This window comes from Setaria viridis, chromosome 7 (genome assembly GCF_005286985.2).
Source record: "Setaria viridis chromosome 7, Setaria_viridis_v4.0, whole genome shotgun sequence".
NCBI classification, from domain to species: Eukaryota; Viridiplantae; Streptophyta; class Magnoliopsida; order Poales; family Poaceae; genus Setaria; species Setaria viridis.
Window position 1 is genome coordinate 10,512,549 of NC_048269.2, and position 18,932 is coordinate 10,531,480.

Genomic DNA, 18,932 nt, shown 5'->3' on the forward strand with positions numbered 1-18,932 from the left:
TGGCCAGGAGTCCAGGACCTCCTCGCCATCGAGAAACTGCTCAGCAACACGCGCAGAGATCACCTCCATCAACGCCAACACGTGAGCAAGTAATGACCCGTAGCAACGCACGGGCATTTCTGCTAGTAATTTACTATTGGATCTGCTTCACCTTCACCTGTACGTCTCCTTTCCAACGCGGATCATGGTTGGCGTTGACATCCACGCCGGCGATCAACAACTTGAACGCGATTATGTTACTAGCCAGACTTTCGACAGCGAGGACAAAGAGTTTCAGTTCTACAAAAGTTATGCTGATGCCAAAGGTTTCGGTGTAAGGAAATCATGAATGAAGAACGATGATGACCGAGTCTGTGGATCAAGAACTTTTCTTCGCTCCCGTCAAGGGTGGCGTGATGAGAAGTACATGGATTTGAATCTGCAAGATCTGTCCAAGAAGCACAGGAGCATTACCAGGACTGGCTGCATGGCCAAACTGATCGTCAAGCTAGAGAAACGAGCAAGTGGGCAGTGAGCAGTTTCGTCGTTGAACATGGCCATGATCTATCCACACCTGCTCTCACCTGCTTCCTCCATGGGCACCGCGGTATCACTGCTACACAAATGGCAGAAATCAGCTCCTATGAAATAGCAGGGCTCAAGAAAAAACAGATTATGGACGTCATGAACAAGCAGCACGGCAGATATGACAGAGTAGGCTTTACAACAAAGGACCTATACAACTTCTGCGACCAGCGTCGGAAGAGAAATCTGGATATAGTGGAGGTCGTCAGAGTCCAAATAAGATGCGACCAATTAAAAGAGCAGCAACGACAACTTGATGATACATGCTAGTAGTGCATAATCCAGTGGCTGTTTTCATTCGTTTCATTAGTGAGTAGCATATCATAATGTATTTAGGCGTTTACTGTACTTTGGACACTACTTTCGCTGAATTTTTTTATTAAACAACTGTGCGGACAGATTCGCAATCATTGTAATGAGGATCATCATAGAGCTTGCTTTTGCAATAGAAAAAAGTCCATTTTATTCCCCTCACCGTTCCACTTTATCCACTTAACCTTCTGAACAAAATTTTGACTCACTTTACTCCCATAAACTATTTCATTTGTCCAATCTACCCCCTAATTAGATTTCTCTTTTTTGTTTCTTTATGCATGAGTTGAATTTTGAGTTCAATTTTGTGAGCAGAGGCAAAACATGACGGTTTATGTTAAAAAAATTATACTAAGAATTTTTCATGATTATTTTCATAGGTTAGGAATATTTAATGCAAAATTGATCTTAGATATATAAAACTGTATGAAAAGTTATCATAAAAAAATTCTAATATCTTTTTCTAATGTCGAGCATTATGTTATAAGTTAACCGACAAAGTATGAAATTAAAACTCAACTTTTACATGAAGAAATAGAAAAAGATAAATCTAATTAGGGGCTAGATTGAACCAAATGAAATAGTTTGGGGGAGTAAAGTGAGTCTAAATTTCGTTCTGAAGGTTAAGCAGACAAAGTAAATAGGTGAGGGGAGTAAAATAAACTTTAAACTTTTTCCTTTGCAATTCTGTTGAGAAATAATAATGCAAGTTAATTCACTGAATTGAATGGAAAAAAGGCTTGGTTTCGTTTCTTGTTTCCGTGAAATCCCAGTCGAGGGCCCATCGTTTATAGCGTTGTGAGCTCCATAGCCTTTCCTTCCTGCCAGGAAAGTTGAGGAGAATGTAAAGTCACCAGATCCTCGACCATGGTGGTAACCCGGGACGTGGTTACACATTCAGGGTTGCCATGTTACGACCTTGAGGATTGTAGGTAGCCATAAGCCATCTTACGTGGTACTCCAAGAAAGGTTACGAGTAAGTGCAAGATGCCACGCCCATATCAGTGGCACGATCCAAACACGGCCTAACCCGGCATGACATGTTGCGGGTGCATCCCGTGTTTACCTACTTGTCAAGCACAAACTCGCATCTAAACAAATTCCGCATGCACATGGCGTTCGTAACCAAGACTCACGCGAGCGTAACTGCTCACCAAATCTCTCTCTCCTCTCTCTCTCATTGCGACTAGTAGCTTGGCTTACACCATTTCCACGGTCAGGGTGCCCATTCTGAGCCTGCTGCAACCGATGTAGGCACAGGGGGACAGCACCGATGTAACCGAAAGGTGCAACTTGCATGTATGCCGCCGACTGCAGGATGAGAGCGTATCTGATTGGGTGCAGGTTACGCAGATTCAACACAACCAGCTGTTTGTTGGCATTGCTATGGTGGTAACCCAATTTGCTTTAGATGATAGCATGCCATGTAACCTAGGCGGTTGTAGCATGCAACATGGCTCGTGCGTCACCGAGTTGGTGCAGGTTATACATGCCTCGGGAGACCGAAGCTATGCGTGTCCCTCCCCTCCTAGCCGTATCTCGGGCAGGTTACGCATAATACATGCGTAACCCGGGCTATGCGCGTCACTCTCCCAATCGTGTCTATGGTGGCATGTGTAACCTAGGCGGTTGTACCACGTAACATGGCTCATGCGTAACCGGGTTGGTGCAAACTACGCAGATTTAACACGACCTGCCATTCCTCGGGATTGCTATTGCGGTAACCCAATCTGCCTTAGATGGTAGCATGCCGTGTAACCCAGGCGGTTGTACCACACAACATGGCTCGTGCATAACCGAGTTACGCAAGTAGATTCGACATGTTCTGTGCCTCGGGAGAGGTAGATACAAATGGGTGGTAAGCCAATCTACCATAGATGGCAGCATGCCATGTAACCTAGTCGATTGTACCACGCAACATGGCTCGTGCAGAACTGAGTTGTGCAGGTTACGCATGCCTTGGGAGACCTGGGCTGTGCACATTCCTCCCCTCCCAGTGGTATCTCAAGCAGGTGCATGCGTAACTCGGGCTGTGTGTGTCCCTCTCGCAGTCGTGTATTAGGCGGTGCGTGTAACCCAGTCGGTTGTGCCACATAACATGGCTCATGCAGAACCGAGTGAGTGCAGGTTATGCAGATTTGACACGACCAGCCGTTCCTCGGGATTGCTATGGTGACAACGAATGATAGTCTTGTGAACTATTTTATGGCTCATAATATGTTTCTTTGCAAACTATACGTGATGATTTAATATGTGGAACATGTTTGTTTTCTTAATTTAAGCATGCGAGACATCAGTTATTTGTATGCAATTAAATATCTATTTATACTTATTATTCATGATATATATATAATTGAAATTATGTGAGATTATCATTATATATATATATAATTAGAACTTATCGTTTGCAATATCGCCCGCTATCCACAATCCGTTACCTCGACGTCAATCCACTACCAACCCGCTATTCACTATTTATTACCTTGTATGCAACATGGCTCATGCGTAAACGAGTTGGTGCAGGTTACGCATGCCTCTAGCCCTCTATGCACGTCCCTCCCAGCCGTATCTCGGGCTGGTGCATGTGTAACCCGGACTGTGCGCGTCTCTCTCCTAGCCATGTCTAGGGCAGTGCGTGTAACCAAGGCGGTTGTGCCACGTAACATGACTCATGCGTAACTGAGTAGGTGCAGGTTACGTAGATTCAACGCGATCAACCATTCGTCGGGATTGCTAGGATCCTTACCAGTTAAGCTACGCTCAATTCGCACTTTGTGGTTAATTTTCTTGTTCCTACGTGGGCTGTTCGGTTCTTTTGGCGTCTCACCACACAACTGAAACTTCAACAAATTTCAGTCGACGGACAAGGCCATGTACTCGAACATCGTTTTCTTCTGACTTTTTGTGCTCATCACGATGAATATCCCGCAGTACAGAATGAAGACAAAAATTGCAAGAGTGTTCTTGCGCATTTACTCGATGTCTGATCAGTCGGAGCTGCGATCGCACAATGCACGAGCTCACGAAGAACGCCAACGTTCACTTCTGCACACAGCACACATGCCTATTCCTTCATTATAAGATAGGTTTCTCGGTAAGAAAAATGTGCATAATTGAACACCGCACAAGGGATAGAAGACTAGGCGTATGTTTGTTTTACTGAATCAATACGTACATGCACGATACCATCCCGGATGAGTGGCCGTCCGCGTGTTTGATTTCCTGCATCGAACCAGATCATCCAGGACACATTCATCCAGGCTACAGGAATATGCCGTCCAGATGCTGAACCATCCCGTGCGTCCAAAACTCCCGAACCACCGAACCATGCCGTCCAGGACGGGCCGAGCGCGGTCGAGAGGAGAACGGTGCTGCCCTTTTGCCGAATCGTCGTTGCCATTCAGGTTCAGGCAATCAAACATGAAGGTGTACCAACTCATGCAATTGCATATACAGCCAACCAAATAAAATAATTGTATCATTTAATTCAGAACCATTCCATCCAGGTGAACTATCTCATACATGATCAATTTGGTTCACTCATCCAAACACATCCTAGGACGCTTCATAAGTTCATCGATAGCCACCACCCAAAATATGAGGATTAGCATCCGCAGTACTCGATTCGCAAACATCTTAACACTCTACAACATGATACCAAGTGTTTCGCCCGAGTTCCCAACCGGAGGTAGGTAACCTACGCTAGTTGTATCATACAAAATGTCTGCCAACTTTCCTATGCAACAAAAGATATGTTCAACCGTTTCTTAATCTACTCTTTGCTAGTTAACTTCTCATGCATCTATGCTATCTAACCCATCTAACAACCAAAACAAACATCCATGCTCTATGCTTTTAACTTTCTAGCAGTTCAGCTTCTCATCTTTCAGAAAGTACTTGAGCTTCTTAGGCGCTGCTGGGTAGCAACCAGTTCCTTCCAAGTTTCGTTTGGCAGTGTTGCTGCTCCCGCTGTTCATTCCATTGTCCCTGGGTAGCAGCACCTTGTCATCTCCCATGTCGTAAGTAACAATATCTGTCACGATTGCATGGATAGCAGTCTCGGCTCTTGGCAGGCTCTCCCTTTCCAGAATCTCTTGTTGCCCGGCACAAGACTTGTGCTCCGCAGCACATTGCAACTCTCGCATGACTAGAGTTCTATCTCTGACAAAGCTGTCTTTTTGCTTCTGCATTGATAAAATTTCTTGTCAAATCTACGTTGCACAAAACAACAGATCAACGTAGTGATAATCAAAACCTTCATAAGATAATCATGTACTAGTAAAAAATGTAAAATGTAGCAGGTACCAAACAATCGAGGACAGGAGGCACAACCGAATTGCTAAAATGAGACGGGAAGGTGCACACAGCACCCCCACTTTCATTTAAGAAGGAAGCAATTGCTACACTATACCTGGCTACCCAACTTCAGCACATGCATGACACATTAGTGTTAAATATGATAAAGTAAGGGATGCACTACATACATGTGTGGTCATGCGCGTATGAAAAAAGAAAACTTAATCCATAGGTGCACCTATACTAGTCCACATGAACACACTACTGAGGTACACAGCTAGTAGGTTGGCAGGAGCCATGGCATCCCTCATGCTCCCTTTTTCCTGTTGGAGCCATTAATATTATGAAGAATTTTGGTACATATGCTAGTATTTGGCTCTTGTTATTCAGAAATTGTATCAATTAACTCAATTAGCTTCCCTAATTTTCTAATCCTAGCTCCCTCACTGACACACCAGTCTGTTTTACTTATGTATCATAATGCAATTTGGATCATCAAATTTGTACTATATTTGCAATAGTGCACCCATGGCTTATGCAATTATCTTTTTGTTTGTCACACTAAGGGCTACACGGCAATAACTGAACAGAAAGGGACTTCAGGATGGCTGTTAAAAAATATGGTACCTACTGGCAGAATTAGTAGTTACAGGCAGCAACACCTAGCTGGCTGTTAAATTTTTCTAAGACTACGCCCTCCAATGCAAGAGTTACCAATTACGGTAAATCACATTCGAGAAAAATCACATATTATAATTGCAATGCCAACTATGCCAATAGAAACTGAAGACAGAGTGCCAACTATGCCAATAGAAACTGGAAGACAGAGTGTACAGTAGCTACTCACCTGAAAATCAACAGGCCATCCAATTGATGAGCTCAAGCAGCTGCAGCCATCACTGAAGTTCAATTTCAACATCATGAAAAATGATCTATTCATTGATGTTTCCCTACAAAAGTAGGCAAATCACCTCTCTGAATCACACCATATAAAACATACTGGAGCAATACATTGATTGGAAATTTTTCCCATCTAGTTTACCTCTGCAAAGAAAATGGTTGCTCCTTAAGCACTACAGGCTTCATGTCAGGTCTTTCTGGAAAGGAAACCTGTTGATAGAGTAGAAAATTTTAATCAGTTAAACACAGATATATGCTGGGATCCTATAGTGCCAGGTTTCCATAAACTTCATAGGCTATATCTGCTTACTCAAGCTTTTAATGTCAACAAAGTGCACAAAGAACACTGCAACATAAGATGATAAGAATGTTTATAAATTACAGGTGTCATGATGCCACAACCTCAATTGACTGAATAAATGGTAATGGTGCTCGGAGGCCATGAGTACTGGTTACTCGGAGAGTCCATCTAACACATTTCTCTGCAAAACATAGAAATGATAATGCAATATATGGGGGAATGCAACTGGTACGCATTTGCATAAGATAAAGAAGTTAAAACGTTTAATTCTCGGAGTAGGTTAGTCAAATGGTGTTGATAAATGAACAGAAATATCTTGCAGACAAAAAAATCATTTTCAAATCACGGGTGAAAAAATAATACAAGTTACTACCACAATTTGTAGTGCCTTTCAAATGTGCTCCAAGACTACAGAGTTTCCAAAAGAAAATATCGAAATCTCCTCTTGCTCAAAATCATGTCAGTAGATCACTTTGGCCATGTGGAGTCACCAATCCAGGTCCATCAGGTCAAGGCATCGGATCATGGGATGCGCGCCGACACTTCATTTGCAATGTGGTACGCGACACTAAGGAATCCGAGTCGACAACCCAGTACAAAGAGCGGGGTTGATGCACATATATATGTGTAATCAGATTAACAAGTAATTTATAGCATATTTAAAAAGGAAAAGAGAAGGAAAAGGAACCATATCGGCTCATCCAGCCCACTACAACCCATAAGTTGCCGTAACCCAACATGTCCAAAAAATGGAGCTAGCAGTTATCATTCTCTCTCCTGAAGTCCTTTGTCCTTCCACACAGTGCCGCCTCCCGTCACAATGAAACCGCCACCAGAAAAGAGAAGGAAAAGGAACCATATTGGCTCATCACAACCCATCAGTTGCCCTAACCCAACATGTCCCAAAAATGGAGCTAGCAGTTATCATTCTCTCTCCTTCAGTCCTTTGTCCTTCCAAAAAGCACCGCCTCCCGGCACAATGGAACCACCACCCTCCCTTTCATTCCTTCCCTCCACCTCCAGAATACTACTTCAGTCACTCCCAAATATGCGACCACAGGTCACCGTTCGACCTTGGTTGCAATATCCCCTCCAACTTACTCTTCTCATCCCTTCGCTGGAGAATGGTCGAGCCTTAGCCGGAGTTCATGGCTTCTCATCGAAAATGGAAGCTCAAGGGAACTCTCTCGACCTGCGAAAACTTCACCTAGTTTGTAAAGGGAGATTCGTATTGCACTTTTCATTCTATCTCACAAGTCAATCCTGCAGCAACAGTGTGGCAAACCTGTATGAAATGGGGCGTCGACCCTCGTCGATCCACAAATCAGGATGAAGTTCCTAGGTCGTGGAACGCAGGCACGAACCCATTTCTTGTGATTATGTGCTAGCCATTCCATGTTATTCACTAAATTGATTTATTTTACGCCTAGGTCGTGGAACGCAGGCACGAACCCATTTCTTGTGATTATGCACTAGTCATTCCATGTTATTCACTAAATTGATTTATTTTACGCAGTTAAGGCATTTTTAAAAGTTGGATAAGAACAACGTTGTGAGAAACAGTAAGATGAGCTCACTTTTTAGTGAATGCCGGAGAGTAAGCTGAACGAGGTCAGTACGTATGTATGGAGGAATTCGCAGATTCAACTTGGTCATGACTCCAGCAATGACCTGTTTTCAGCACAGTTAAATTATTGTCAGGAGATAAGCTGCCAGATTTAAGAGTTTGATTATAAGAAGTCTATGTTTATTTAGGATAAGTATTCCCTCCGTCCCAAAATATAGCAACATTTAAGGATTCAAAATTTGTTCCAAATATAACTACGTTTAGAGTTCCCATCCCACTTTTTCCCTGTGAACTGACCAAAGTGCCCCTTATTAGACCTTTCACCCTAAGAGCTGACGAACCAGCCAATGCGGCTCGTTTTGGCGGAATTGTTGTTGCATATGCATTGGCGCCATGCAAATGGATGAGCGGCCTCTACAATCTTTTCCTTTTTTTCTTCTTTTTCACTTTCACCTGCATGCAAGTGTTGATGGCAAGGCAAAAACACATAGTGGCTTTTTTTCTTCGTTGGTGCATGGCTGCATGCAAATGCTGGATGCTCGGTGATTAAGCGGGACATGCACACCTGTACCAGAATGTGATTAGCTAAGGGTAAATTAGACCTTTTAACCTCCCTCTTAATCTGTCTGAAAATCTCTTAACGTAGCTATACTGTGATAGTTTAAGTCCTGATGGTGATAGAATAATCTGTTAGTAGTGCCTATGTGCACTTAGTGCCTGTGAGCACTTTGGGGTGATGCCTATGAGCATCTTATCATCTATGTACTTTTCAGCTTCTTTAGGTGATCTTATTCTTTAGATGCTTTGCTTAGCCTCTAAGCCACCTACCCAAGGTTGGCTATATATATGTACCCAAACTGCCATGTATGGCGTGGTTAATGGAATAGAAGATCATTTTGGGCCAACATATTCTGGGACGGAGGTAGTAAGAAATAATATTTGGTCCAAAGATATTTTTGTGGGAATGTAAAACTATTATCACTAAGTAAGAATTTTACAGTCGTCACTCCAGCTCTCCTTTGTGTGTTGTTTACCCCATGGAAAACAGTGATAGGAACAATGGAACCTCAAGTCCTCAATGACAAGGTAACAACAGCTACCTTATCTACAAGACCATGGATGACAAGGCTTGCCTTTTTATCCTTTGGAGTTGCCTGAAAGTGAAGGGGAAATAACATTTTAAGACCATTGAAAAATGCATTTGTCGGCAATAATAACATAGTAGTATCATATTTTTAATTTCTAGCTTTGGAATAGAACCAAACCTAAATTGCATGTCACCTAATTCTAACTTCCCAGAATCAACAGTGAAAATATTTATTTTAGTGTTTAATATGATAGGTTTTGAGCCATTAGATTTCCATGGTTTTCTTGATGGAGCAACAATCAGAATTCTCAAATGAAGAAACATATATTCCAATGGTTCAAATTTAATCAATGGTAAATAATGGAACCTACGAGTTCAGGTGGAGTCTAGTGATACAAAGAAAATTTCTTACTTTATGAAAGGAAAGTTTAAAATGTATACTGAGTTAGGCATGTAATTTAGTGCTTATGTTCTGTATATAAAAGATAATCAAGAATGAATTAGTTGCATGCACCTGAAGATTTACAATAGCCACCCTCCCCCCATTCTTGATTGACATCAGAGGCATATTACATGCAGGAGTAATTTGCAAGCTGCATAGTGTTGGATATAGGAATGAAAACAAGAATGGAAGGCATATTGGCATGAAATCATTCAGCAAGCAAAGGTGATTGGATATTTGCTAACCTAAATAACTGAACCAAAGTAGCATAATGAATTGATGTGGAACAAATTAATAAAATTGGTCAAAGAGTGTTCGGGCATGGGAAAACGAAACTACAAGTATCAATTATCACCAAAGTATCAACATTAATTACTAGGTCAAAAAGTTTGCAAAGATAATAATTTCAACAAAGGAACCTGCAAAAACAGTTCCCACAATAACATGATAGTAGTAAGGTCAATACCTAGTTCCTAGACATAGGACAAGATCAGCTGATCGACAATGCTCCTTGGCAGAATTCATCTCCTCAGGAGGTAAAGCATCCTGTAAAAAGGTGTTTACCCATCCAATATAATTGATGAAATTACAAAACTTCAAAGAATATACAAGATGGCATTCAGCAAACCATCACTAAACTGATGAAAGCCAACCTACTACTGGGTGGAACATACAAGTTCTTATAAAACACGTAGCTAAGGGAACATGTATGGAGTTCACAGAAAATAAATTGACACTTCTCAAATAAATATAATGCTAAGCATGCCACTATTCTAGAATTCTGATCCTTACGAAGCAACAGAGTGGTCCACTGTAACTACAAGTAAAACTTAGTGGTAATGCATAATATTTTTTATCACAAGAAAACACAAGTACTGCTGCTATGCACACCTGAACCCAAAAACACAATCCCTGAAGAAGTATTTAGAGTATTTGCAGCAGTGACTTTTGCAACTTAAGTCATCAATGTACTTTTAACCTTCCTAGAGACATAGAACTATTTAAGTACCACTCAAAATGCTTTCTGTTGCAACAAAAAATGTTTACATTTGCAAACATATGAAAACACAACGTGAATTGATAATATTTCAAGAATTCCAGTGACCTCATCAAATATTGTGTCAACTATGGATTATGAAGTAACTTTCAGGTACTAATGGCTTCAGTGATGGCTAGGGTTCGGCATTAATCAAACAATAACCATTAAGAGCATCTCCAGTAGAATTGGTATAATGGATTGCTATCCCTATAAACTGCCAGAATACCTAAAAACTAGCAAAAAAACAGCTCCAGCGGATGACCTATATGCATTGCTATTTTAGGCTATGACCTAAATTTCTCTCTCCTTGACCCAAATATACCAATCCAAGCAGCCAAAATGGGTCATAGCCTAAAACTTGCAACTGGAGGCGGGAAGCGCAACTGCCATGTACCGGATGTTTCCACGCTGACTCGCCGCCGCGACCTGCTCTGATTGCTCCGCCTCCAGCCGGCGGACCCTACTTCCGAGGGCGTTGCGTCCCATCTGCACATTCGCCGGGGGCCGCGAGGGGCCGGCGAGCTCCGCCTCGAGGGGGTGAGCACCAGTGCACGTGAGCACCGCCACTGGGTCCAAGCTCCACCACATGGGCGGGCACTTGCACATGCGGCAGGGCGAACACCGCCACCGGGTCCAGGCTCCGCCGCGTGGGCCGCGCGCCGGCGCATGCGGGCAGGCGTGCACTGCCACGGGAGGCCGAGCTCCGCCGCACGCGGGCAGGCGAGGATCTCCCTGTGGGACGGGCACTGCGAGGGGCCGACGAGCGTCGATGCGCACGCCCTCCGCCGATTCAGCATAAAAGAAGGTTGGTTCAGCGAGAAAGAGGCTCGATTCGATTGGGGGGAGAAGAAGAGGAGCAAGCCATGGATGCAGGTGAGCTTGGACAGGGAGAGGACACGCTGCAGGAAGAAGATAGAGGGCTCTTTGTCATTTGCGGATTAGTCCTCAAGAATGATCCCCACTTACGAATTAGTCCCTAGAAGCTTTATAGGTATCCAGTTTTAGGTATTCTGCTGGAGAAGAGCACAAAAAATTTCTGAAAATCTTCTCTCTCCTATACCTAAAACAAGTTTTAGGTATCCAAATGTACATATGCTACTAGAGATGCTCTAAGGTCCATAACAAAAGAAATACGCAACCCAATTTCTATAGCAGGGACTAAGCAAGTACAACATTATAAGAACAGAATTTGTATTGTTTCATGCAACCTCCAGTTGCCAAAGGTTACTTCTGACAAACAAAACATTTTAGTTAGATAGAAATTTTGTAGCTTAACAGGTTGAAGATGTAGTACTTACCTCCCAATCAAGAACTGTATCTTTCAATCTAGCTCCACAATTTTTATCAGAACAACGTCTCGGAGTATCCTTCAGTCCTATTGTCTCAATCTCAAAATCACGAAGGTACCTTAAAAAGAAGATTGTCCCTTGAATAAACCAACTAACCAAGAAAAGAAAATGCAACTACTTGGGCAACAGATATATACTCCCAAATAAGGTGTACTATAAAAGTAAAAGTAAACCATACTCAGTTTTGCAGCATGGGCAGATCTCCTTGAAAGAATTTCCATGTAATTCAGACAGCTTCTCCCTTGGGAAACCAGAACGGAGATGTAGGCTGTCAACATTCTGGAAGATACAGAATTAGAGACTCAGATTAAATGGGTGTCAGAAGTGATCCAACATTCACATAGAAAAAAACTGCAATAAACAAAATGAATAAGAGCGCATTGGTATATTGTATATATTTAAGATTTTGATATGTCAAACTCCTTAGCAGTATGATGAAAGAATGAAGAATATCTGCAGCTCCTACTGATCTTTCAACGGAGCAGAAGTTCTTCTCATCACACATTGGAAATAGGTACCAAATCAATGAAGCACTACACCTAGTGCACACCTGGCTTATGACAAACTTTAGAAGTCCTGCTCTTTCCAATTCAACGAGTGCCATATGAGTCAAGCTTGGAACAGCTCGATGGAAAGGGAGTGATGCATCAGGAACACCTTTGCCTGCACGCTATAACATATATAAAATTGAAATTGTTTTTTCAAATAATGGTTTGTCAACAAATGTAGTATATTCACATGGGGGAAGGTATGAAAAATTGTAAGTGTGGTTTGTTAACATTGTCAAACAGCAAGCATTTCATAATGTACTTTCTCTGGTAAAAAACCCAAAATAACTGATGTTTTGAATATTAGATGGTTTCCAATGAGCGCCTCGGATCACTACTTTATGTTAGAATATATTTATATAATCCAACAAACTCAAGACAAAACTGCATATATGACTTGCGAGTCTCCAGCCTAAAATTTGAAAAGTTATTAATTGTAAAAGTTTCAGAAGCTTGACTGAATATTATCCAAAACATCAAGTATTTGTAACCAGAAGAGTATAACTTTTTGGCAGGTACCTAAGTCAGATATCATAACCATACAGGAACACATTCCACATATTCTATCTGTCATGCACACAAATGTGGATTGCATGGCATGCAATGCAGCGATGTTTAGCTAGCAACCAAGCATCACAAAATCATGTAAAATAAATAGATTCATGTGCTAAAGAGGTCCATACTGAGAGCAAGTAACATAGACACCAGTACTACCTGCATGGTCCAGACACCCTTGGGCCCTCGAAAATCAGGTATACCTGATGAAGTTGATATCCCTGCTCCGGTAAACACCACTAAATGCTTACTCTACATTGGGAAGGCAATGCAATTGAGGTTCAGAAATCATGATTGAGTTTAAATGAGTACCCAAAAGTTAGCACAACCTTTTGTACCATGACTGCAAGCTCTTCTATCTGCACCAACAATCCAGGGAAAAGAGAAAAATATCAAAATACAGAAATTATTTGATTTCCCTCCATCATTATACAAAATAATTAACACAACATGAACTTTGTACCATTATGAGTTCATTTTACAACATCTTTTAAAAAAAGGGTGTCATAGTATGGCCTATGAACAGAAGTGCTCTAGTTGGAGCCATGACATTGTCATCACTGATGACAATAGAGCAGTAACTCTGGTGCATGAGCAGCAGCCTTACCAGAAAATTCCCACATAGGACAACTAACGTTCCCTTCTAAACTTTCCATAAATCCTATTCCGATCAATAAATAACAGCACAGCCTTAGAACCACTTATGGCTTATGTTGAAGGAATAGGATGACATGGAAAGTTTAGCATCTAAATTTTATGTTCAGTTTTCCATAAAATTCTAAATAGCAGCTTCAGCTCAGCCTTGGAACGGCTTTTCCTTCCAGCGTCTGCAGATGGTATATAACCATTCGACTCCCAAACACTATGGTTCTGCTGTGTCATCATCATTCTCCACTTACGACATTTGTTGATAGAATATATCGAATATCACCTTATATCAAATAGCTATACAATCCCCAACAACTCCGAGGGTGAGAAAACACAACCTAGCATGTTTTTCTCGTATGAACATCATAATGTTCCATATATGTTCCAAGCAACCTTCTTGCTCCAAAACATCACCTATTCTCATATGATTTAGAAACACTCAATTACATAATTACACCAAAGCCTATCATCAGTAAAGCATTTTCAATAGCTCATTTTATAGCCCCAAGGTAACAAGTGCCTAGAAGTTACTATCATAAACTAAAGTGTACCAATGGTAAGAGACTCACAAAGGGCAAAAAAGAAGTACTAATATTTTGCTTGCACCGTGGCATATTGAAGCATTTGTATCCATAAATCTAAGTAAATAGGACAAAATTGAGCCAGAGAAATTAACCTTATTCTGGACTAGTTCAGGTGGATCGAAGATCTCGGGCATTCCCACAGTACCCAATTCCTCCCGGTAGGACAGCTTCTTCGCGTAACCCAATGACATCTCTCAAACCTTTTCAAGCTTCCTTTGCTGCCTTTTTGTTCAGTCTAAGACACCATATAATTTGGTCCATTAGTCAGGGGATGATGTAGATAAAATTGCAATAGGGTGTATGCTAGGCGGGACCCATAAGTCCAATGTCTCACACAGTAGACTCATAGTGTCACAATTCCACCACGATTCAAACAATTAAAAGAGCATTACACTCGCATAAACAAAAGATTAATTCTAGCATCACGCTCATATTGACACGGTTGATTATATTTGTCATTGCTAACCTTCAGGGAAAATGTGCCACTCAGCAAACAGGCCTATCAATTGGTTAAAGCTCCTAATTCAAAATATTCATGGCAGAAAAAACCAATACTAGTTCAGCACTGAATCGCCGATGCAAGACGACCATTTAGAAAACCCCATTCCCCATTCCCCATTCGGTTGCTTTTTCACTGATCCAAATCCCCAACCCGCCAATTCCTAAACCAAGCAATTATTAGGGGGAAGATGGATAGATAACTACCTGCCGCCAACCACCGTACTGGCCAGCCTGCTCCGATTTTGCCGCAGGTGCGGAGCCCTGCCGCCTGCCGCCCTGCGCGACTTCGCCTCGCGGCCCCACTGCACTGCGACGTGCCGCTGGGCACCGCCTCTGGGGACTTGGCTGGACCCCGAGCTCTCCACTGTAGTGCGAGTTAGGGTTGCGCGGGATTGGTCGGTGAAGGCTCTGCGCCTCCCCCTCTGCACGAGCAGGGCAACGGCGACGGGGGAGGACCGGAGGAGACGGGAGGGAGGAAATGAGGCCAGTATCTAGGCGGATATCGAGCTGGCTCGACTCGGCTCGGCTCGGCTCGCTCCAGCCCGTTTAGATAACGAGCTGGCTCGGCTCGGTTCGTTATCTAAACGAGCAGAAAACGCTGCTCAGCTCGGCTCGTTAGCAGCTCGAGCCAGCTCGGTTTGGTTTGCGAGCTAGAGGGACAAAGACGTGAGGCCACAGTGGCTATGGCCGGCAGGCCCCACGAGCGACGGCGTGAAGGCGGAGGTCAAGAGGCCACCTCATTCGGCCGTCGCTGCAAGCAAGGAAATGGGAAAAAACTGCGTGAATTTCTCAAGCGAGAATGGATGAGAAATTAAAACTTGAGGCTTGTAGAATCTTCATTCAAAAAATCAAGTCCCAAGCTCGCAACTAGTAAAAACAGCATGCACATCACGATACAATCCATTGATACGCCATGACCCAAATTTCCATAACCAAGAAACTTCCGGTCGAGGCCACCAAAAATCTTAAGCAAAAACTAAGCCGAACGTCGATCAGAAGGAGAAAGCGGGGAGCAGTAGCGATACTTGGGAGTTGGGACTGCCTCGAGTTATTCAAATCTAGACTCCAAAGAAGACAGGCTACGATAGCAGAGGAGGAAAGGGGAGGCGAATTAAGTAGGACGAGCGCACACGAGATCCAGTGCTCTGGCACCGCCTCCGTGGCTTGTGTTCCGCGAGAAGGTGGAAGTGAGCAAAGAGGATCGCAGTTGCAGGCTCAGGGATGGCTAAGGTACCGATGGAAATTAGGCTAGTCCGCTGGATGAAATTGTAACGAGCCTAGCCGAGCCGAGCCGAGCCGAGCAAGTAACGAGCCGAGCGAGCTAACGAGCCACGAGCTTTTCGTTCAGCCCTGCCACTATCCCGTCGGGTGTGCGTGAACAAGGAACGTGCACTCGTTAGGCCCAGAGTGACGCGGCGTACTAGTACTAGGCCCAATACGCATTTTTTTCCCAGCTTTTCCCCATTCTCGTTTCTTAAAATTTAATTTCTTTCCGGCAGCATTTTTTCTTTTTGACCGGAGCCGGTGACAATCTCGTCAACTATAAATTTCTTAGCATGGTTACATTCAAAAGGAAACATCAGATGAAAATGCATATCGTTACATCAATGATTTCTTAACAGCTTTCATTCATTAAGAAAGCACATAATCATGATAACCATTATATAGTTCATGATTTGCTGTATGAGATGGCAGAATCAGTATCTAATGGAGAACAGTTCCGAATTGAAGATGATTTCCATGTTAGTATTCCAAGGAATGTCCGCCACCTATATGTCAATGCAACCAATATTTCTAAGGTGTGCATGAGTTTGGTAGAATCCCAGGATTTGAAGAAAAACCTGAGCCTAATAATATGCAAGCATGATGCTCCTTCCGGGGAAAGAATCCCCCCAGATAACTTCAACAAAGTTCTTAAAGAAACGCTATGTGCGCTAAGCTTATGAGTATTGGTACTACAACATCCAGATGGTATTCTACCAGACAATATTGAGCATCTGGTGCACCTTAGGTATCTCGACATCAGTCAAAGCAGAAGATTTACCAGTATCCCCAAATCATTATTCAGACTATACCATTTACAGGGTTTTATTCCGCAGTCACATTGTCAGCATAATATACAGAAAGAACAGAAGAAGCACATCAGTAAGGTGACCGCTGATCCAGTTAAGATACTAGGCTCCATTTGGAATTTCAGGCATCAGAATGATAGGTAGGTTAAGTCCCTCCAGGAATTGGTGAATTACCATGTGAAGCTTGATATTATAATATGAATATTCTTTACTCTTGCCACTCACATTTTCTCTTTCAACCCTTGTCAGGTCTACCAGAGGAAGTGGATCCTGGCTATGATAATGCCTCCAAGAAGATGAACATTGCTCAAACTTATGTTCAGTCCTCCTAATTAGTATCTAAACAAACTGCTATTTCCATGCACAATGCTTGGGTCACTAATACAGTCTAGGCTAGAGGAGTACCGAAACAAAATGTGTCATTATCCATGTGCTAAAAAAGGTTATTTACATGAATACATGAAGGGTAAAGGTCGAGCTATAGGCATTGCGGGGGTGTTTGGTTCCACGGACTAAAGTTTAGTCCCTGTCACATCGAATATTTAGATACTAATTAGGACTAAACATGAGCTAATTATAAAACCAATTGCACAGATGGAGGCTAATTCGCGAGATGAATCTATTAAGCCTAATTAGTCCATGATTTGACAATGTGATGCTACAGTAAATAGGAGCTACTCATGAATTAATTAGGCTTAATAGATTCGTCTCGCGAATTAGCCTCCATCTGTGCAATTGGTCTTATAATTAGTATATGTTTAATACTCCTAATTAGTATCTAAACATTCGATGTGACAAGGACTAAACTTTAGTCCGTGGAACCAAATCTAAACCAAATGGTGATCACTGACAGCCAGATATTGTCGCGACAGAAAAAAGAAAACGATTTAGCATCTAGCTGGTACAATGCCACAGCCAAACGCATCATGCTGACATGATGAGTGCTCCAAGCCTCTGACAAGTCTGCGTCTGGGTTGCTCGGTTCACATGAACTACGAAATGTGGCATATTATGGTCCTACAAAGCATTAGCACCCTTCCATACAATACAATATAGTCATATACGATGGCTCAAATGGTTGTGATTGTACCCCTACTGGGTGAATTTGATCAAGATTCATCACAGACATTTACCATCCATTTTCTAACTTTATAAATTATTGAAACATCTGCTAGTTAAGACTAGCTTCCTTCATGCTTCATTTTTGAATATGTAAGTTATTGACCATAGGTCAGTGATTTGGCATCAAATATTAATAATTAAAACCATTATACTACTGTCTCAGAAGATGTATTTTCCCTTTCTGATATTGCAGACTAGATTTCAAGCAATCACACAAAAAACTCTAGTGGGCCGTGTTCATAGTTCAACAAGATGCTACACGGTTATTCGGTAATGGAATGTATTGCCTGGCATTTGTCACAAGCTGGACTACAAAAAGCATTACTAAACCCGGACGGGTGAGAATTTACAGCAGATCTGATACCGGAACCCCAGTTCCATGAGAGCATCGTTCGTACAAAAGATCCACGAATACCTAGGAGCGGCCACATGAAGAGATTCGAGATTTCACCGGGAAGCATACAAGAACTGCAGTGCTCAACCGTGGCGCGGGCGAAGAGGCACTTACTCGGCTGAGGACGGCGTCGAGAGAGGCGCGCGCCACTGGAGAGGGTGCCGGCAAAAGGATCTGGCGGCCGCCGGGGAAGACGGTGACGGCCTGACGGGAGGAGACGGCGTCTTTTTTTTTCTAGATGGAGGAGACGACGGTTTTGGGCCGGTCTTGATTTCACGGTGGGCTCGGCCCATAGCGCTTCGACCCTTACACATTATCTATATTATAATCTACTAGTATAAATACCAGTACGTTGCAATGGTTTCTTAGCTTCCAAGTTGTCATCCACTAGCTCCTAGTTCTCTTGCTTCACTTCCTAATCTGGTTTAGAATGTTTCATAATATTTGTATATATCTCTGATAATAATAAGCAGACAACTCCTTTGAATTCTGCATGGCCTATTTGAACGGTGGAATCTCAATTTTTATACATATGTAATGTGTTCTACATCTGGTTCAAACATGAATTAAAATTTCTGGTAAGATTCAGTACTAATGCAACTTCTGTCTTAGCTTTTATGAATATACAAGTTATTATGAACATAAGAGATT

The 18,932-nt window shown here is 42.4% G+C and overlaps 1 protein-coding gene and 1 long non-coding RNA gene across 5 annotated transcripts; both read right to left on the reverse strand.

The window, feature by feature from the left end:
• Window positions 1–352: 352 nt before the first annotated feature.
• On the reverse strand, window positions 353–989 carry LOC117865870 (uncharacterized). Its single transcript, XR_004642659.2, has 2 exons — window positions 715–989; window positions 353–592 (listed from the first exon to the last, which is right to left on the reverse strand). It is a non-coding gene; the product is annotated as an uncharacterized lncRNA (long non-coding RNA).
• A 3,352-nt stretch (window positions 990–4,341) lies between these two features.
• LOC117863535 (NAD-dependent protein deacetylase SRT1) lies at window positions 4,342–18,486 on the reverse strand. 4 transcript variants are annotated; one of them, XM_034747308.2, is made up of 15 exons: window positions 18,396–18,486; window positions 14,285–14,427; window positions 13,290–13,319; window positions 13,120–13,212; window positions 12,408–12,527; window positions 12,036–12,136; window positions 11,807–11,915; window positions 9,936–10,015; window positions 9,542–9,620; window positions 9,041–9,094; window positions 7,951–8,044; window positions 6,475–6,554; window positions 6,215–6,282; window positions 6,020–6,122; window positions 4,342–5,060 (listed from the first exon to the last, which is right to left on the reverse strand). In XM_034747308.2, exons 2-15 carry the CDS (start codon window positions 14,381–14,383, stop codon window positions 4,740–4,742), a joined length of 1,431 nt encoding a protein of 476 aa, XP_034603199.1. In that variant the 5' UTR covers window positions 14,384–14,427; window positions 18,396–18,486; the 3' UTR covers window positions 4,342–4,739. The 4 variants fall into 4 exon arrangements, with proteins under 4 accessions (XP_034603199.1, XP_034603200.1, XP_034603198.1 ...); XM_034747309.2 differs by lacking the exon at window positions 18,396–18,486 and adding an exon at window positions 14,898–15,166 and having other exon boundaries at window positions 13,299–13,319; XM_034747307.2 differs by lacking the exon at window positions 18,396–18,486 and adding an exon at window positions 14,898–15,165.
• Window positions 18,487–18,932: the final 446 nt, after the last annotated feature.

Excerpts from the sequence above, each read along its gene's own strand:
- LOC117863535 (XM_034747308.2), bottom strand. The coding sequence starts at position 14,383 with ATGTCATTGGGTTACGCGAAGAAGCTGTCCTACCGGGAGGAATTGGGT. Across the intron at positions 13,213-13,289 it reads TTGCAGTCATGGTACAAAAG|AGTAAGCATTTAGTGGTGTT; the intron begins GTTGTGCTAACT and ends TTCCCAATGTAG. Across the intron at positions 9,621-9,935 it reads GTCCTATGTCTAGGAACTAG|CTTGCAAATTACTCCTGCAT; the intron begins GTATTGACCTTA and ends AACACTATGCAG.